Source organism: Haliotis rufescens, unplaced genomic scaffold (assembly GCF_023055435.1).
Source record: "Haliotis rufescens isolate VD_foot unplaced genomic scaffold, xgHalRufe1.0.p SCAF_129, whole genome shotgun sequence".
Taxonomy (NCBI): domain Eukaryota; kingdom Metazoa; phylum Mollusca; class Gastropoda; order Lepetellida; family Haliotidae; genus Haliotis; species Haliotis rufescens.
In genome coordinates this window covers 265,821-288,008 of record NW_025963812.1, presented here as the reverse complement: position 1 = coordinate 288,008, position 22,188 = coordinate 265,821, and the positions used below count along the sequence as shown (strand labels likewise).

The 22,188-nt window shown below is 40.5% G+C and overlaps 1 protein-coding gene across 1 annotated transcript in view; it reads right to left on the bottom strand.

The window, feature by feature from the left end:
• The window catches only part of LOC124110910 (gamma-tubulin complex component 3 homolog), a 48,170-nt gene that overhangs the window by 24,762 nt on the left and 1,220 nt on the right, over positions 1-22,188 (bottom strand). The window contains exons 2-13 of the mRNA XM_048394042.1: positions 16,179-16,224; positions 13,548-13,609; positions 12,759-12,826; positions 11,226-11,303; positions 10,153-10,388; positions 8,527-8,627; positions 7,084-7,149; positions 5,346-5,464; positions 4,245-4,370; positions 2,744-2,812; positions 1,105-1,234; positions 162-256 (exon numbers count right to left, since the gene is read on the bottom strand). Coding sequence (XP_048249999.1) covers positions 162-256; positions 1,105-1,234; positions 2,744-2,812; positions 4,245-4,370; positions 5,346-5,464; positions 7,084-7,149; positions 8,527-8,627; positions 10,153-10,388; positions 11,226-11,303; positions 12,759-12,826; positions 13,548-13,609; positions 16,179-16,224 — 1,196 coding nt within the window. The remainder of the gene's footprint in view (positions 1-161; positions 257-1,104; positions 1,235-2,743; positions 2,813-4,244; positions 4,371-5,345; positions 5,465-7,083; positions 7,150-8,526; positions 8,628-10,152; positions 10,389-11,225; positions 11,304-12,758; positions 12,827-13,547; positions 13,610-16,178; positions 16,225-22,188) is intronic.

The following is a 22,188-nucleotide window of genomic DNA, read 5'->3' as shown; positions in this document are numbered from 1 at the left end:
AACCCAACTCACTCACTACTACCTCAGGATGAGACTTACAATCTGCAATGAGCAGTCTATTCTAAGATGTTCTGTGAAACCTGTCTTTGCTACCACTTATATAGAGCTCAATAAAAAAAATTGGCAAGCATTGACATTATTGATATTCATTTCTCTCCTACCATGGTGAGTGTGTGTTTGATGAGGGCTCGAATGTAGGGGTCGCCATGCTGCATGTACGAGTAGATGCTTGAAGCAAGAGCTCCGCCTTTTTTCCCTGAAAACATATGAAGGCTATACAGTGCATCTTTACACACATCTACCAATGTCAAGTCTACCTTAACATACATCTACCAATGTCAAGTCTACCTTCACACACATCTACCAATGTCAAGTCTACCTTTACACACATCCACCAATGTCAAGCCTACCTTTACACACATCTACCAATGTCAAGCCTACCTTAACACACATCTACCTGATGTCTAGCCTACCTTAACACACATCTACCTGATGTCAAGTCTACCTTTACACACATCTACCTGATGTCAAGCCTACCTTTACACGCATCTAACAATGTCAAGCCTACCTTTACACACATCTACCTGATGTCAAGCCTACCTTTACACACATCCACCTGATGTCAAGTCTACCTTTACACACATCTACCAATGTCAAGTATACCTTTACACACATCTACCTGATGTCAAGTCTACCTTTACACACGTCCACCAATGTCAAGTATACCTTTACACACATCCACCAGTGTCAAGTATACCTTTACACACATCCACCAGTGTCAAGTATACCTTTACACACGTCCACCAATGTCAAGTATACCTTTACACACATCCACCAGTGTCAAGTATACCTTTACACACGTCCACCAATGTCAAGTATACCTTTACACACGTCCACCTGATGTCAAGTCTACCTTTACACACATCTACCAATGTCAAGCCTACCTTTACACACATCTACCTGATGTCAAGTCTACCTTTACACACATCTACCTGATGTCAAGCCTACCTTTACACACATCCACCTGATGTCAAGTCTACCTTTACACACATCCACCTGATGTCAAGCCTACCTTTACACACATCCACCTGATGTCAAGCCTACCTTTACACACATCCACCAGTGCAGCAAGAGACTTCAGCCTGACGAGGGGGTCGAAGGTCCACACCATCAGTCGGCGCAGCGTCAGGCCGGGCTGCGACTCGGAAAACCCCTCGTCCTGTTCCTGCTGCAGCTGTGGACAGAGTTATGTCCCTTTGAACAGGATGTCATGGACAATGATAAGGGGGTAAGCGGGGTAAGAGACGATTTCCCTTTCCATATTATACCATGGCTGAAAACTTTACAGTTGATATTTCAAGACATTCAAGACACTGTATAGCCTTCTGACTATCAATAACTTCTAGTGGTGACTATGTGGGATATTTTCACTATTGGAATAGTACCCTACAGTGGCAATAGTATTGCAATAGTACCCTACAATGGCAATAGTATTGCAATAGTACCCTACTGTGGCAATAGTATTGCATATAGTACAGTACAATGGCAATAGTATTGCAATAGTACCCTACTATGGCAAAGTATTGCAATAGTACCCTACTATGGCAAAAGCATAACAATAGTACCCTACAATGGCAATAGTATTGCAATAGTGAGTGAGTGAGTGAGTTGGGTTGAACGCCTCTTTTAACATTTTTTCAAGTTATATCGCGGCGTGTCAGCTTAATGTGGGAGGAAAGCCCGAAGTGATGCAGGTCTCGCATGTTTACCACTTCGGTGAAACCCACGAGGAAGGGGTATGGTGCTGACAAACCTAGGAACATAATCGGGGTGAGTCGGGATTCGAACCCACAATCATAGGTTTCTGGCGTGCCCAAGGGACGCAACTCTGCACAGCGAATCGCGGCGCCTTAGACGACTCGGCCACCCGTGCCCCCGTATTGCAATAGTACCCTACAATGGCAATAGTATTGCAATAGTAGTAAGCAAACTTTAAGGCTTGGTGATTATATTAATCAACGTAATAGAAATGAATAAAGTACTGCTGACAATGTTAAAGTGGCCCTTCCCCTCCCTGTTGCCACTAAAACAAAAGTTCGAAGTTGTCATATCCTTGCTGAACACACCCAGGTTTGAAATTCAACTGTAACAGCTGAGTTTTATGACACGTAATTTATGTTTTATTTATAACTGAATGCAACTATAAAATTGTTGTGCATATTATCGACAGTACCATCAGTTTTTTTCAAATTCCTACCTTTATAGTACTGTCGTAAGGCAAAAAATTGCAATACATCTATAGCTCAATACATCATTACATCCCTAATAACTTCAATACATCGATAATTCGATACATCATTACACCCCTAATAACTTCAATACATCGATAGTTCAATACATCATTACACCCCTAATAACTTCAATACATCGATAGTTCAATACATCATTACACCCCTAATAACTTCAATACATTGATAGTTCAATACATCATTACACCCCTAATAACTTCAATACATCGATAGTTCAACATATTGTTACGCTCCTAATAATTTCAATGCATCCATTGTTCGATATGTCATTACATTCCTAATAATTTCATAATTCGATATTTCGATTAATTCTGAATATCTGATACTAATATACCCAGAAGTCTTATATATCTTATAACAAAACTATGTCTGTGATGAATTATGGGTAGATCTGTTTAAAGGGAGGTAACACTGGACAGTGAAGGCGACAGTACCTGTGCCTCCAGCACTGCAATCAACCGGTAGAACTCCGTCATCTCGTGATGCAAGGCGGCACAGAAACTCTGACAAGCAGAACAAGAAACTGTTAGTGTGCTACCAAAATAATGAAACTATTTTCTCAACTTTAATATCATGAGAACATCATTTTTGTTCTTGTGACAAATCTTATTTCACCTCATTTCCAGTAAACATATATGTACAGTTGAACACTAAAGTGTCACACTTTCAAGAGACCTGAAAAAGAAGTTAGACATATGCCATCTATTAAAGCTCAGTTTCCATCCTGGCCGAACTAGGCTGCAATTATGAAGTTATATTTTGGCTGGACTAGAAGTTGTGCAGAGTCCAATCAAAATCGAATAACAAAATTGACATCCTGTTTGTAAACGGTCATGCAGTTTTTGGTCGATTGCAGGATTTGCAAAGTATGTGTACTTAGCATCAACAGATATTTTCCAAATCTTTTCATGTTTATAATCAAGGTGCTCACGTGATTTGATGTACTTCGCGAAGTAAGACCCGATTTATAACAATATAGATCTTAATTTTCGAACAGATCATCTTCACTGGGCGACGCCATTTTAATTGAAGCAAATGCAAGTGAAATGAGAGGTGGAATCTGATTGGTCAATAGGAGGAACATAGAAGGGACATAACTCGTAATAGCCACTGGTGGCGCCACGATCGAGCCCAGAAATTCCAGCCTACCTCGCCAATGGTGGAAACTGGACTTTTAGTCATTTAACTCTTGTCTCGGGAAGATGGACATATGCATGCGTTCGACACATCTCTAAACAGTTTCTCAACATTATTCACAACACGACATGAATGATAACGTACGTGATCACAGCAGAAAGTCCATGTAGTCCATGAAAGGATAATAAAATAAACAAACTTTTGTATCTTGACACTGATGGTGAGGCATGACAGCCTCACATACTGTCGGTTTGACTCATCAATCCAGGGCCCATCGGCCCATGGCCAGCAAAAAGTACCAAAGGCTTGCTGACACGTAAACTAGATGGTCCGCTGGCTAGTCAAAATTTCACCCCTTCTCTGTGTATGATTCATTTTTTAAATTGGACACAGCTCGTGAATCGTGTAATTTTGATGAGAAAATATTAAGGGGTGATGAGGGCGTGTGAATGGTTAACTTAAAGATCATCTCGGTAGGATGACGCAACCAGCGGCATTTTTTAATGTTGTGTACAACATCTTTATTTGCTCATAATGCACAAAAATGCACAAAATGAGGCTAATGGAAGCCAACATTTAATCTCAGAGTGCAGGAAAAGACGTTTGATGAATGAAGAGTTCCCAAAAAAATCTAATACATCCAAGTTTGCAGGAATTCAACGGGATCAGAAATCAAGAATGCAACACATCAGTGATCGACAGAACAATTCAACTGTATGTGATCATGTGAATAACACCATAATATTTTTTCCGGACTCCATTCTTTTCTCCTTATTCATGTGAATCTGGTTGTGGTACCTGTCCCACGAGGCCGAACGCCTTGTCCGAGCTGCGCGTCTCCACGTAGGCCTTGATCTTGTTATACAGCCAGCCACACTCGGCCAGCTTGCTGATCAGCTGCCGCACCGCCTTCGGGATTCCCGCCTGGGGACACACAGACACACAGCTGCAACATCCTGGGCAGGTCAATTTTTAATTATAATCTAATTTAATTTTATTTATTTTTAGGTATAATCTAATTTAATTTTTTAATTATAATTCAATTTAATTTTTTTTTAATTTTTAATTATAATTTTATTATTTTTTATTTTTAATTATACTCTTATTTAATTTTTTTAATTCTTTAATTATTTTTCAATTTAATTATTTAAAAAAAATTTAATTATAAAGGAAGAGGAGATAAGGCCCACTATTATTTTTTACCAAAACAAGTTGCCAAAAATTTGGAAATATTGAAATAAGTGAGTGAGTGAGTGAGTTGTGTTTAAGCCGCTTTTAACAGTATTCCAGTTATATCACGGCGTGTCAGCTTAATGTGGGAGGAAAGCCCGAAGTGATGCAGGTCTCAGACGTTGACAACTTCGGTGAAACCCACGAGCACGGGCATGGTGCTGACAAACCTAGAAACATAATCGGGGTGAGTCGGGATTCGAACCCACAATCGTAGGTTTCTGGCGTGCCCAAGGGACGCAACTCTGCACAGCGAATTGCGGCATCTTAGACGACTGGGCCATCCATGCCTCCCTGGAAATATTGAAATGAAAATGCCGCACTCAGCAATATTACAGCTATATGCAGCAGTCTGTAAATAATCAAGTCTGGACCAGACAATCCAGTGATTGACATCATAAGCATCGATCCACACAATTTGGATACGATGACATGCATCAACCAAGTCAACGAGCCTGACCACCAGATCTTGTTAGTCGCCTCTTATGACAAGCCTAGTCACCTTTTACGGCAAGCATGGGTTGCTGAAGACCTACCGGGGTATTCTACCCAGATCTTCACGGGGAATGAGCATGGGTTGTTGACGACCTTTTCTGACCCAGATCTTCACAGGTCATTGGTGTATGAACTCTCTTAGAGTTAGGGCCAAACTGTATAAACAAAGCTTACTGTGGGGTCTATCCGGTAGCCCTCTCTGCTTGAGTCGAACTTGATCCAGTTGCCCTCAATGCCCTGAAAGGCATAGATCAGGTCCTTCAACAGGTCTGCCTCTGGTATCTCAAACGACTCTGAAAGCATCCAAGAAAGGCTTGAGGTGTTCTGATAGTTATGTGAGTGTTTGTGTGAGCGAGAGAAAAATCTCATCAGCAGTACTGCAGCTTTTTTCGGTTTGCATAAAGGAAGAGAATACAGTACCTACCAAAACAAAATTACCTGATTCGACATAATAAGCGCACCATTCTTATAAGTGCCCACAGCGATGTTTGCTAATATATTGGCTGGTCAACAATCCCTAAAACACCCTTCCGATTGATCATTGTACACAAGCCTTATATATTTGTGTATAATACACACTCATGTGTTATATGCACCCTTAATTATGGGCAATTAAATTCTGGAAAAATATATCCTTCGTGTATAATACACACAGACTTTTCTTTCTTATCATTTCAGGCTGTCAGCATAAACAACAAAATTTACGATCTTTCAACTCTTTCACCAAAATAATATTCTAATAAGAGCCCCCTATTTCTAATTTTGAGAGCGCCTGGCCACTTATAACATCGAATACGATATTAAATTTTGACCATTAACCTAATTTTTTTAATAAAAATATGGGATCTCCTGCATCATCAGAACATATTTTAAAACTATTTCACCATTCCCTTTTCCGCACATAGTTTCCATGCTTACTTAAGGAATAAACAACGAGTGGGAGTTGTTTATCGTACAATAAAACACTGCAGGGAGACACACCGACCATGAGTCGTTTATTTCTTACAGGAGATATCAACATTATGTACAGCTTCATTAAGGGTGTTGATAAAATGTACAAGCTTATAAATATTTACCCAAATTGTATTAATGATGAATCTCTGAACACAATCCGACCATGGAAATGTCGGACAAGTCCATTTTACGAACAAGTGGGTTACGTTTGCTATTTCCCGTCAAGTCCTTACGTCAATCATCTGTACCTTTTCTCATGAAGCATGGGGGGTGGGAACCAATACGCTATCAGAATTCCTCTGGATAAAGCACACCATTTTAACATTTATACTTCCATAACGAGTCAAATGTCCAATGACTTGAGGGCTTTGATAATTCTTAAATGATGCATATCTCCTAAAAAGTGCCCTTATCAGATCTGCTTTATGTTAACTCCTTATTTTGTGTTAGGTAGCCTTGTGGTTAAAGCGTTTGCTCTTCACGCCGAAGACCTGGTTTGATTCCCTACATGGGTACAATGTGTGAAGCCCATTTCCGGTATCCCCCTGCCGTAATATTGCTAAAAGCGGCGTAAAACAATACTCATTAATGCTGGTAAAGTGTGTGAAACCATGCCTGATGTCCCCTGTCGTGGAATAGTGCTAATGGAGTAAAACAATATTCGCTTTCTCACAAACCCACTCAACTCATACCCCAACCACTCACCCGCCCCAACTCACTCACACACACACTCACCCACCCTTTCACCCCAACTCACTAACTCACTCACCCACTCACCCACCCACACACTCACTCACCCACCCACTCACTCACCCATTCATCCCAAATCACTCACTCACTCACCCCAACTCACTCACTCACTCACCCATTCACCCCAACTCACTCACTCACTCACTCACTCACCCACTCACCCACTCACTCACAACCTTGTTCCCCCTGCCCCTCTGGCCCGACTCACTGTTTTCTCCCCTGTGTATTGTAATCGATGTCGGCACACCTCGGTTCTTGGTCACCACCGACAATTCTGTGGAACAAAAGAGAAACAATTTCATGGAAAGACAAGTGTGTTCCATTCATACCAGGGTTGTTCCAAAAAACAACGCTCCCTACTCTAAAGCTGACACTAAACATCAATAATTTGTTGAATATTTGAACAACACATGTAATGTCTTCACCACTTCAGGCCTGAAGGTGAGGTGAGGTGAGGTGAGGTGAGGTGAAATGGGGTTTAACATCGCGTTCAAGATTATTGCACTTATATAGCGATGTGTGTGCATGTGTGTCTGTGTGTGGCTGCTTGTACTAGTCCGGACTGATGCCGATTTATAGTGCTAGTTAACTGAGATACCATGCCGCAGTTTAACATGAATACCCCACTCAGACACTGTATGCTGACCCCGAGCCGACCAGTCCTTGTTTTAGCCCCTTAATGCCGAGCGCCAGACAGGGTAACAACAAGTACCATCTTTTAACGTCTTTTGGTATGACGAGGCTGGGGATCGAACACCGTACCTAAAGTGACCTAAATTTCAGTTTGTCTACTGTCTAAAATTCAGAGTCAGCCAAATTACTACCTTGAAAAATATCTTGTGGCGACTAACTTCTATTGCTTCACATCTGTAGACACAAAAATAAATACCAGCTGATCTTGGACAACACGTCTGATAATAATTGTACTCACAAATATTTCCTTCTAAAGTCGATAATGAACCAAAACACATAAATATTAATGTAATTAGTACTTTATTTTAGTTGACAATACTCATTGGATAAGCAAGGATATACCTATATATAATCTAGTAACATAAATTGCATCATTGTTCGAATCACAAATAACAAATATCAAGTACAGTTTCCACTAGTATACAATTCCAAGACTAGTGCTGTGACCTGTACATATTATAATAGTTACAAATCATGTGACTGACACTGGCTGTGAATATTGGCTTGTCACATGATCACTATTGACCTGTCACGTGATATATTGTAAAATGACCTGTATCGCATCCAAAAGTGGGAGATATATGACAATCATTATTGATAGAAAAGGTACAGATAATTGACGTGAGGATTGTGAGTGCGGGAAATACCAAACTTAACCTACCTGTCCGTAAAATGGACTTGTCCCACATTACTGAGGCCGGATTATACTCAGGGAGTCATCATTATTAAAATTTGGGTAAATTTTTGTAAAGATTGTACATTTTATCAACATGAGGCTGTGCCCCTAATGGTTTATGCTCCCTGCAGTGTTTTATTGCATGATAAACAACTCCATCTCTTCGTTTATTTCTTATTTGAGATATCAACATTAACAGCCTCTTTAAGGATGATAATGAAATGAACACACATTAAAACTAACTCGTCGTTTATTTCTTAAATAACAATATTGTATAATGACCTGTATCGCGTGTCTTGCTGAGACTCTGTGCAAGCCGTCCTCCAAGTCCTCGTCCTATTCGATCCAGGTCAGCTGGATTATGGGCTGGCGTTGCTAGGTAACTGGAATGCAACAGGTCACCATGAGAATTGTGTGGAAATTGGAACAACTGCAGTATTTCCTCACATGTAAAACTATTTTTCACAGAACTGCAGAATTTTCCCTCCTAACAGTATCACCATCTGCATCACCATCACTGCAAATAATGGCAGATTTGACAGATGGCTTGCTGCACAATTTAAAGAATTTACTGCGAAATACTTCAGGAACTGTCAAATATGTAAGGTCTGAAGGTTTAATGATGCTTAGAACAATATATTCAAGGCATTCCATTGTGTCAGCTTAAAGTTGCAGAAAAGCCTGAAGCCAATCATCAACGACATACAAAAACAAGAATCTGACAGTAGATCCTGGTACGCCAATGAGGCACAATTCTGCTCAGTGAATTGAGCACCTTAGACTGCTGAAGCAATCATGACCCTTAAGTGTCTGATATGTGGATGTTGTTAAATGTCAGTAACATCATGGCAGCCCGCAAACCACTGACAACCACTCAACCAAGCTACAGAGCCTGACCAACCAATCAACGTCCCAGAGTCTGACCAACCAATCAACCAAGCTACGGAGCCTGACCAATCAATCAACAAAGCCACAAAGCCATCCAACCATCAACCAAGTCACAGTCTGATCAACCAATCAACCAAGCCACAGAGCCAACCAACCAATCAAAAAAGTCACAGAGCATGACCAACCAATCAATCAAGTCACAGAGCCTGACCAACCAATCAACCAAGTCACAGAGTCTGATCAAGCAATCAACCAAGTCACAGAGTCTGATCAACCAATCAACAGAGTCACAGAGTCTGATCAACCAATCAACCAAGTCACAGAGCCTGACCAACCAAGTCACAGAGCCTGACCAACCAAGTCACAGTCTGATCAACCAATCAACCAAGTCACAGTCTGATCAACCAATCAACCAAGTCACAGAGCCTGACCAACCAAGTCACAGAGCCTGACCAACCAAGTCACAGTCTGATCAACCAATCAACCAAGTCACAGTCTGATCAACCAATCAACCAAGTCACAGTCTGATCAACCAATCAACAAAGTCACAGAGCCTGACCAAACAATCAACAAAGCCACAGAGCCAACCAACCAATCAAAAAAAGTCACAGAGCATGACCAACCAATCAATCAAGTCACAGAGCCTGATCAACCAATCAATCAAGTCACAGAGCCTGATCAACCAATCAACCAAGTCACAGAGCCTGATCAACCAATCAACCAAGTCACAGAGCATGACCAACCAATCAACCAAGTCACAGAGTCTGATCAACCAATCAACAGAGTCACAGAGTCTGATCAACCAATCAACCAAGTCACAGAGCCTGACCAACCAAGTCACAGAGCCTGACCAACCAAGTCACAGTCTGATCAACCAATCAACCAAGTCCCAGAGTCTGATCAACCAATCAACCAAGTCAAAGAGCCTGACCAACCAATCAACCAAGTCACAGATTCTAATCAACCAATCAACCAAGTCACAGAGCCTGACCAACCAATCAACCACAAGTGAAAGCATACCTTGGTATATAGGTCTGTGGCACTGGTGTCGGACCGTCGCTGCGCCCACTGTGAATGCTGCTGATGCCGCTGCTGGCGGTGCTGTGAGACGTGGAGTGGACACCAGACACCCCAATCCCTGGGGTGTCCTGCCCCACCCTGGGGACATCGCGCCCCACCCGTGCTGCAGGGTGGAAAGGGGTGGAGGTGGCATAGGTTGAGAGATTCTGTCCGAACACTGAGCTGCTGAAAGCACTCTGAAACAACACGAACAACATGAACATCAAGGCTCCAGACAAACAACATCGGAAGTTAGAGATGTTGTTTGCTGTTTGTTGTTTAATGCCACACTCAGCAAGATTTCAGCTATATGACGGCGGTCTGAAAATAATCAAGTCTGGACAAGACAATCCAGTGATTGACATCATGAGCATTGATCTACGCAATTAAGATACGATGACATGCATCAACCAAGTGTGCCTGACCACCCGATCCCGTTAGTCGCCTCTTATGACAAGCATGGGTAGCTGAAGATCAATTCTAACCCAGACCTTCACGGGTTAAAAAAGTATTGATTCAGTGGTTGAGTGCAATATTGTTCATGTTGTCATCAAAATGTGGGCTCTTCACAATTAGATGTGCACATATACCTGTGACATTTTACAGCAACACGTTTGTGAAAGCAGACACACAAATGCCATTTAAAAAGTGGTCAAATGTAACAAATATTATATTTAGGACAACACTTTCTTAGTAAAGTACAGATTCTAGTACTTCCTGGGTTGCGTCCCATCTGAGATTCGAACCCACACTGCCAGAGTGAGGCGCCTAATCGCCAGCACACAAAGTCAGTGATCTAACCCACTCAGCCACCGAGACTTCCACAAAATGAAAGTCCGACAACTGGTAGTCTAGATCACGTACTTTGTGTACCCCTCTGACAAGTGTAAATTGGCACAGCTTAGTAAAGTACAGATTGTAGTACTTTATGGGTTGAGTCCAATCCGGGATGCTCCCAGGTGCAAGCTCTATTTACTAGACTACTCCCCTTTAATCAAGTCCTGGTAAATACGGCATCAACCATCAGGACTCACCTTGTTCCCAGACTTGGCGCCATTATCACTCAGAGACATCAGCAGGTACAGCAATGCCCATCGGTTCTTCAGACCACTCTGTAGACAACAAGGAAACATAGCACTCAGTAACCGTGGTAACAATCAAACTTCAGCCCCCCCCAATTGGCGACCAGTGACCAAATTCGACATTTGACAACAACGACACATAAGGCTGCTGCCTAGCTGCTACCGATACATCACAGCAAAAAGTTGGATGACATGTTTAGCATTTGGTTTTCAAAACTTGTCTTCACTTAATCAGCGATAGAAGCTAACAGTTTTAGCACACCCGACAAAAGGGCAAACAAGAGTTTGCCACTAACGTGGCTATATCCCCCACCCCTGTTGCAGAATTTATGACATAATTAAATCTAAACAAACCCTAGCCTTTTTTAAACGAGGTGGAACTTGTCATGGAAATTGTAAAAAAAAGAAGAGTTTGTAAGCTAAGTCCATCTTGTTGCCATGGAAACGTAAAAAAAAAAAAATTCTAAAATTTCTAAATAGCAAAAGGCACCAGTTCAGCATGTACCTGACAAACCTGCAAAGTTTCATGTAAAAATATTGAACGGTTTATGAGTTATGTTCCGGAAACGAACCCTAACCTCACAGAACCTAAGTCCATCTTGTTGCCATGGAAATGTAAAAAAAAAAAAAATGTAAAATTTCTAAATAGCAAAAGGCACCAGTTCAGCATGTACCTGACAGACCTGCAAAGTTACATGAAAAAATATTGAACGGTTTCTGAGTTGTGCCCCGGAAATGAAACGTGACGGACGGACGGACGGACGGAGCCCGTTTCTATATCTCCACCAACTTTGTTGGTGGAGATAATAATTACGACTAGTCCTTAGGATACATTAACTATTGGGCAGTTTGGACTATAGGACTAATGCCAATATCTAACACTGTAAGGTGTCATAAACTTGCTTTCGACTGGATCATAATGTTTCTTTACTGACCTATACATCGTCTTGAACTTAGTTCATGTGAAATACCGATTTGTATATTCTGAAAAAATAACTTTTAAGGATATTAACTTCTTTTATTCTTTGTCACAATGTTTCAGAGCTACTTGCTATGTCATCAGGTGGCTGCTTAGTGAGTGAGTGAGTGAGTTGGGTTTAACGCCGCTGTTAACAGTATTCCAGTTATATCGCGGCGTATCAGCTTAATGTGGGAGGAAAGCCCGAAGTGATGCAGGTCTCAGACGTTTACCTCTTCGATGAAACCCACGAGCACGGGTATGATGCTGACAAACCTAGAAACATAATCGGGGCGAAACAGGATTTGAACCCACAATCATAGCTTTCTGGCGTGCCAAAGGGGTGCAACTTTGCACAGTGAATCGCAGAGCCTTAGACAACTGGGCCACCCGTGCCCCGCGATGTAAGTGCAGTGTATATTCTGAATATTGTGAATAGGAATTACTTAACTCCACTATTTCATGGGATCATATCCTGTCCTGCAGGAAACTATCGATAAACTGGACAGCAAATACAAATATCTTACTTGTGCTTGAAGCTTCCGATGTAACTCCGAGAAGATTGCTGCATCCTTTTCTCGACCCTTCCGAACCACTAAATGTACAAAACATGAGAAATTGTACGCACTCATATACAATACAATTGTACACAATTACGACGATCTGAGGATACCTCCAAAGGCGATCGAGTCAGGTGAACTTTCTAATCTGCCTCTCAGCATCAAGGCTTCTAAAGTAAGAGAGAATGAAGTATTAAGACAAGCATTTCCTCTGCATGTCCAAACCGGGTTCAAACGTAACAATACGCATTAGGGTGAGTGAGTGTGGTTTTACGCCGCTGTTAGCAATATTCCAGCAATATCACGATGGAGCAAACCAGAAATGGGCTTCACAAATTGTACCCATGTCGGGAATCGAACCTGGGTCTTCGGTGTGACGAGTGAACGCTTTAACCACTTGGCTACCCGACTGCCCACATTAAGTATTAGAGGCTGGTCACATGATCCCTTTTGGAAACCATACCATGTGTGGTAGATATATGGAAAGCTCTTGGAAATGCGCATTCAACAGTATCACTAAATAAATCCAAACTACCATAATAATTACTTTAAGCCATTTGGAGTTATGAAAAAATCAAACCTTTCAGTAATTTTTAACTGTCTATGAGTATGAGGAACCCCTTAAACTTCAAGAACAATTAACCATTAATCGCCTTTTACGGCAAGCATGGGTTGCTGAAGACCTATTCGACCCCGGATCTTCACGGGGCCCAAGTAGCCATGACACTAGAAACCCACTGAAAATTATTTACGTACGCTGCCGCTTGATTTTTTCAGAAACCTGAAATTCATCACTCTCAATGGGAGGAGCAAAATTGCTGAAATAAAGCAAAACAAATGTCAGATTATTTAGATACACATTATTCTTTTGTTATGTTTTCCGACTTAAACCAAAAGACACAATAAAAAATAAAAAATGCAAAATACAAAAATACAGTGAAAATAGTTTCAATTCAATTTCTAGAAAGAAGGACTAGTATCTAAACATCAGGTTATTTTACACTAACCAACAATTCAGAAATTATCTGCAATCTCGTTGAATATCAGGGCTCGATTTAGCTATAACATGCACCAGTGCAGCCTATTAAAATATGTAACCGAATGCCTACATGCACCAAGTGCACCAAGCATGCCAAGTGCATGTTAAAATAATTCAAATTTGCATCTTGACTAATCCTTTATTGTCCACACAACATCGGTCTTTGAACAAACTCAATACTATAAGATTTATTTACCATAATCATTACTAATCCCTGTTACCATGGTTACGTGTAACTTGATATGCTTTCTTGTGCTTGACATCATCAAACTGTGGCTACCTGAAGATTATGTACTATCCTGTAGTTTCATCTATCTCTGGAGCCGACCACCATGTCACATTATCATGATTATCATACTGAGATAAACTAAATGACGATAATCATTATGCATGATGTGACAGTTGCCATTGATGACATTGCTACCTAAGATTGTTTGTTTGTTTGTTGTTTAACGCCGCACTCAGCAATATTCCAGCTATATGACAGAGGTCTGTAAATAATCGAGTCTGGACCAGACATCCTGTGATTGATATCATCAGAATCATTCACAGAATCATTCCAAGTCAAGGAGCCTGACTCTTTTAATCGCCTCTCTTGAGAAGCATCGATCTACGCAATTGGGATACGATGACATGCATCAACCAAGTCAGCGAGCCTGACCACCCGATCCCATTAGTCGCCTCGTACGACAAGCTCAGTTGCCTTTTACGGCAAGCATGGATTGCTGAAGACCTATTCTACCCCAGGTGGGCCGTCAGGCGGGTGAGAGAGTTTGTGAGTGAGAGATGGGTTTTACGCCGCTTTTTGCACTATTCAAGCAAAATCACCGCGGGGGACACCAGAAATGGGCTTCACACATTGTACCCATATGGGGAATCAAACCCAGGCCTTCGGCTAGACGAGCAAATGCTTTAACCACTAGGCTACCCCACCGGCCCTTACACATACGTAATGTAACAGAAAGCACGACCTGTATTAAAAATCATGACACAGTCATCAGAGATCTGAGATTTTATTTATTTAGACTAATTAACACATCCATGTTTCAATTTTAATAAATTTATGAGACCTGGTTCTGTCTGGTGCAACTAGATTTTGTCTGGTGCAACTAGGTTTTGTCTGGTGCAACTAGATTTTGTCTGGTGCAACTAGGTTTTGTCTGGTGCAACTAGATTTTGTCTGGTGCAACTAGGTTTTGTCTGGTGCAACTAGGTTGTGCAACTAGGTTTTGTCTGGTGCAACTAGGTTTTGTCTGGTGCAACTAGATTTTGTCTGATGCAACTAGATTTTGTCTGGTGCAACTAGGTTTTGGCTGGTGCAACTAGGCTTTGTCTGGTGCAACTAGGTTTTCATGTTAACATGCACCAGGTACAAGTCAAATCAAGTTCCTTAATTGGCTCCCTGGATATCACTAAGGCAGCTGACCAGAAATGCATTTCTATGTCGCTGCCTTTATTTCTGATTACAAAATATAACGAGGGAACCACAATAATTTAACAAAAGATAACCATGGTAACTGTTAACTGTTTGAATTCAAACTGATCACGTGTACAGGAGATATAGCTTCCTGTTTCACCCCTGACTATAATAATATTTAGGTCTGTGCTTATGCCCCTATTTCACTACGACCACGAATATCCCGAATCACCCCAAATAGGAAATGTTTCATGTTCGTAGATAAATCACAATCATTTCTTGAAGTTCTTAAATGAATCTTATTTGATTCCAAAACATTCGTACAGTTCGCGGGAGTTCATCAAATCGGCGAGAAAGATTTTGTTTGCCAAAAACGTTTGTGGAAGGGTCCCCGAATTGAAATTTCGTGGCTGTATCGTAATTCATGTTCCGGAACAGCTTCGTAATCGATTCATTGCATTCTTGGCTTATCTAAGCAATTCGAGGCTCCCAAAATTTCTTGTCCTCAAGAAACATCCCGAAAACATCCCCAAACAGCCACAAATGTCCCGAGTCAACTACGAATCATGTCAGAATTAAGTAAGAACATTCGGAATATTCGTAACTTAGTCGTAGGTGATTCTTACAATTTGTGCATGATCCGTACATGAATCTTGTAATTCGTACATGTTTCTTAACCCATTCCTGGTATTCTTCATATTTTTCGACCCGATTAGCCACAAAAGTTTGCATTATTGGCCGAATCATCACGAATTTCGAAAGTTTCCGATTCAGGGTGATTCGGGATAATCGTGGTCGTAGTGAAAGGGGGGCATTACAGGAAAATGATGTTTACTCCCATGACTTCATGTTTGTTGTGGACAGTCACCATGGTGACCAAAGATGAACCATCAACCTTTTACATTATCACTCATGATATATCTGGAGTTACCTGCCGAGGATGCGCAGAGCAAACTGGTAATGAGGAAGTACTGCATCTGCAAAGTAAAGAAGCGTAAATTTTATATTGGTCTGATTGTTGGCTTATAGCCCCACAGCAATATCACAGATATAAAATAATTGAGTCTGGACCAGGCAATCCCTAAGTGGCCTTGTTTGTTCGTTGTATAACGCCGCACACAGCAATATTCCAGCTATATGACGGTGGTCTGTAAATAATCGAGTCTGGACCAGACATCCTGTGATTAATATCATCAGCATCAATCAACAGAATTGGATCAACCAAGTCACCAAGTCTGACACTTTTAATCGCCTCTCTTGAGAAGCATAGGTTCCTGGGAAACAGGGGTTGATTTAACTGCTGGCCCGATGGCCTGTGACCAGCAAAAATTACAAAGGGCTTGCTGAAACTTAAAGTTAAATTTTTTTTATTCAGATCATCTCAATAGAATGACCGCAATTTTCTTATGTTCTGTACAACTTCTTTATTTGTTCACCATGAAAAACGTTTTCATGGTTTTGGGGACGAGGAGTTCTAAAATTTTCAGAGCCCTGCTAGGAGGCTACGCGACTTCAGGTTCGGCCACTTTGCGCTTCCACCATTTAGTTGTAAGCCAGTATACAAATATACCAAATACAGCCCATGCAAGTCTATAACATGTATAATGTTTGACAAATCTAGATTACTGCAGTATACAAATATATCAAATACAACCCATGCAAGTCTATAATGTTTGGCAAGTCTAGATTACTGCAGTATACAAATATATCAAATACAGCCCATGCAAGTCTATAATGTTTGGCAAGTCTAGATTACTGCAGTATACAAATATATCAAATACAGACCATGCAAGTCTATAATGTTTGGCAAGCCTAGATTACTGCAGTATACAAATATATCAAATACAGCCCATGCAAGACTATAATGTTTGGCAAGCCTAGATTACTGCAGTATACAAATATATCAAATACAGCCCATGCAAGTCTATAATGTTTGGCAAGTCTATAATGGTTGGTAAGCCTATATTACTGCAGTATCAGAAAATGTAGGGAGTCTCTGGACGCCTTTTTATATTTTTATTAAGATAATTTAACAACTGTTTTTTTCAGTACGATATGTTCAGAGAATAGATGTTAGCCTGGATTACCCTGCCTTCCTTTTGCCCTTTTGGTCCTACCATGCCTACTACTACTTCCGTTTGTTAACCTTTAGCCTGCTGAATTATTTTCACACTTCTTATCCCTGCCTGCTATCTACTCTGTCAAACGCCTTTGAAAAATCAACGGAAAGTGCATAAAATTTTCCACCTGCCTGCTGGATTAATTTTAGCATAAGGCGCTCTAAAGAGGGTGGGTGATTTCAAACAGTCGGTGCCTCATTAAACAAGGGCCAATTGAAGAGTTTTGTTTGCGGGTGTCCTTATGCTATTCGCCTGTCGAACTGATTCGACAGTAGCAACACGGCTAGTGACAAACTCTGTCGAACTGGTTCGACAGTAGCGTTGAGAGCTTTAAATTGTCCATTTCTAATCACCTATCAGTGTGAATCAACTGTTGGTTTCCCTTACTAAGTCTCACCCTTGTTATTTTAATGCTTTTGTTGTTCTAACAGGTGCATATATATGCTCTCCGCATCCTTGCATTCATCCAACTAATGAAGCAGCAAGCAGATACTCCAAAAATTTAAGTTTCGACCACTCATACAGCACAGCTGCTGTTACCATACTTGACATGTTCACTGCGTACACTACATGGGTGAGGAGTGGCGTGCTTGTCATTATAACTATAAGATTATTTGACAAGGTTACCGAGAACAAAGAGGCCGTCACACAATCTTGGCGACTGTCATAACTGTCGGATGAACTTGTGTAAACAAAGAGAACACACTAACACCAAACTTTGTGAGATGCACAGTCTAATATAGCACTCATATTACAGCATTGTTATCATGGTTATATATATCGTTGTTTCTGGCCATGTGCTGTGAGCCTGACATGACGTGAAACGCGAATATGTTGAGGTAAAAATGTGTCACACTATCTATGCGCGCAAGAGTGTTTTTCGTATTAAATTCATAATTTACAGAACATGACTAAATGGTCATGATTTTCATTGTTGATGTACAATAATGGCACTAAAATTGACTTTCAGTTTATGTGAGTTCGTTGAAGTATGAACCATTTATAGAATGGGCTAAACAGTTTGAACACTGAAGCTTGCAACAACGTTCATAATGTTAGACATGATAACATTTAGAACTGACTTTCACTTTGTGAGAGTTCACTGGAGCATGAACCTTCATAGAGTGAGGGGTAAATGTAGTTTGGTTACAACAAATAGATTAAAATACTATCGCCATTTGATGAGAAAAGTCTGTCCCGAACTACCTCTCAGTCATTAAGTGCATCATAATCATGATAATACGAGGGGTGTTCATTAAAGATTTCCCCTAAACCACTTAGGGTTATCATATTTGGTTGAAATTTCACATGTGTAATGATACATGTATCTATGGGTTATGTCTGAATTTGCAGCACCGAACTATTAATCTTACCACTTTTACAGGTGTTCTGATCGAGTAGGGTGTGACAATGGAGCCAGTAGAATACCGAGCAGTGATTAGGTTTTTATATTTGAAAGGTCGCACACCAAAAGAAACTTTCGATGAAATGAAAGCAACTTATGGGGAAGATGACCCATCATATGACGTTGTTAAACACTGGCATCGCCAGTTCAAGTGTGGTCGGACATCTGTGGAAACAGCTGCCATTCCTGGTCTCCCCCATTCAGCCATTGATGAGGACACTATCCATCAAGTGGAGACCGCCATTTTGCTCACGGTGTTTTGGGACCAGCATGGAGTAGTGATGATGGATTTCTTGGTAAAGGGAACCACAATTACAGGAGCTTATTATGCTTCACTGCTGCGGAAATTGCGGGACGCTATCAAGCTTAAGAGGCGTGGCATGCTGACCAAGGGTGTCCGTCTCCTGCAAGACAATGCTCCAGTACACAACTCTCATGTTGCCCAGACAGAAGCGCGGTCCTGTGGCTATGAAATCCTTCCACATCCTCCTTTCTCTCCTGACCTTGCACCATCTGACTTCCACCTCTTTCTAACCATGAAGTCATTTTTGAAGGGAAAATGTTTCACAGATGATGAAACACTGATTTCTGAAGTCAAGTCCTGGTTTGAGACGCAAAATGAGGGCTTTTACAAGCGAGGTCTCAAAAGTTGCATAAAACGATGGGAGAAGTGTGTAACTCTTGGTGGTTCCTATGTGGAGAAAGACTAATACTTATGCCATGTTTCATTCCACTAGGTCCATCGGAAGTGGGTCAGGGGAAATCTTTAATGAACACCCCTCGTACCCTTACTTCCCAGCGTTAGAAACAAACAGTTTACATCCACTAGTCCTTATAATGATAACATATATAGCAAAACCCTTAAAAAGGGCAAATTTCTACTTGTCTTTATGATGCCTTAACTATTGGGCAGTTTGGCAAGGACTACAGGACTAGTGCCAATTTCTAACGCTGACTACCTCTGAGTCATTGAGTGCATCATAATACCCTTACTTCCCAGCGTTAGAAACAAACAGTTTACATCCACTAGTCCTTATAATGATAACATATATAGCAAAACCCTTAAAAAGGGCAAATTTCTACTTGTCTTTATGATGCCTTAACTATTGGGCAGTTTGGCAAGGACTACAGGACTAGTGCCAATTTCTAACGCTGACTACCTCTGAGTCATTGAGTGCATCATAATACCCTTACTTCCCAGCGTTAGACACAAACAGTTTTCATCCACTAGTCCTTATAATGATAACATATAGCAAAACCCTTAAAAAGGGCAAATTTCTACTTGTCTTTATGATGCCTTCAATATTGGGTAGTTTGGCAAGGACTACAGGACTAGTGCCAATTTCTAACGCTGCTTCCACTTACAGGATGTCAAAAATGTTCAACACGATCATACTGACAGGGACTACACAAATATTAGAATAATGTGTATTTTTACACATATGGATACAATCTGAAATCTGTATTTCTTCATTCAGTGACGCACCCACCTGGAAATTCTTCAATCAGTCCACAATTTTATTGTCACAGGTAAAAGTATTTAAATGGTAGTTATAATCATGATAATAATCAAAAAAAATTATTTCTAGACAAAATATCAAAATTGATATACCGTATTCGACGTAATCATGGTAATAAGCGCCCGGGGCGCTCTCAAATTTAGAAATTGGGGCCTCTTATTAGAATATAATTTTGGTGAGAGAAAAAACAGAGTTGAAAGATCGTAAATTTTGTGGTTTATGCTGACAAATTGATATGATACAAAAGAAAAGTCTGTGCGTATTATACACGACAGATATATTATTCCAGAATTTAATTGCCCATAATTAAGGGTGCATATAAAACACGAGTGCGTATTGTACACGAATAAATAAGTCTTGTCTACATTAATCAATCGGAAGGGTGCTAATTGGGATTGTTCACTAGCCAATATATTAGCAAATATCGCCGTGGGTGCTTATTAGAGCAGGACGCTTGAGTACGGTACTGCATTCCTATAGCTCCAACACCACTAGCTCTAGCTGGTACTGAAAGATTTGATAATTACTGTGTTAGAAATTGGCACTAGTCCTATAGTCATTACCAAACTGCCCAATAGTTAAGGTATCCTAAGGACTAGTGGAAATGTGCCCTTTTAAGAGTTTTGCTATGTTATTATAAGGACCAGCGGACTAAAAGAGTTAGTTTCTGTCGCTGTACTTTACTTACATGAGCTATATATTTTGTGTCAAGAATTTGGTACAATGATTATTATGGTGAGTCGTTTCGGGATACAATGCACTTCTTTTCTGCTTCCATTCTATCATGTTCTATACTGGATGCACATTTCTCTGTCATCAACCCTGTTAGTAGCATCAAATGAAATACGGTTTCCGGTATTCTGTGGGTGTACCTACCAATCAGTGTTTCCTGCTAAAAAATTACCAGCCCCCCTAATTTTTGTCAGTCCCAGCTTTAAACAAATAAAAAAAACACATATAAAAATGACCCGCTTTTAATTCTTTCAACACTATGTTCAGTTCACCTCTAAAGTAACTTAGTTAGATCTACACATCATTCAGACAAAGTTCACTCACAATTTTCTCTTTTTTATTAATATTTTGACACAAAGTCGCTTCAAATAAATATTTAACCTAGATGCAAAGGGAAATATTATTCCCTTGCACTAAAAATAGACAAGGGGAAACCCTGATGGTAACAGACAAGCTGACTTCGTTTGAAAAATATACGTTTATGAATATCACCGATGTTTTGTTCGACTACAAAGATTTATTAGGTACTTTATTTGCCTGTCCACAGGGACTGGCAGACACATGAATTACCGGTCCAAGTCTAATTTTACCGGTAAAAAACTGGTAATTCCCGGTAAACAGGAACACTGGACCAATACGTTGGACAGCATTTCTTCATTGTGTTCACTGGGATGGGTTAAAGTGAAGGTCATTCAACCCTGCAGTTCAAGATAATAGCGTCTAAATGATAAGAAACAACTCTTCTGTATTTTTTCATTCTAGGGGATTCCCAAGTGTTACCCAGGAATTTTCAAAGCGGTGTTTATGTCATTTCAAGAATAGAGTCTTATGTAAAATCTGATTGTTAAAGTGTGTTATTCATATACTTATATTTTTTTAATTTGAAGTTTACACGATATACGGCTCTTCAATTGGATGAGAGGTCGGTCACCTGACCGCGAAATTGACGTTCATAAGTGTATGAATGACACAATTTGCTGTTCAGACATTTTCCACGAGACCATGTTCTTGAAATGACATAAACACTGACCGACTTGTTCCATCATGTCCACATTCCCGGGGAAAACCCTGGGAATTCCCTAGCACGAATATATACAGAAGCGTTCTTTCTGGTCAAGTAGACCCTTTAGCATGTTTAGTCGTGTACTCAGCGTTTTAGTTTAC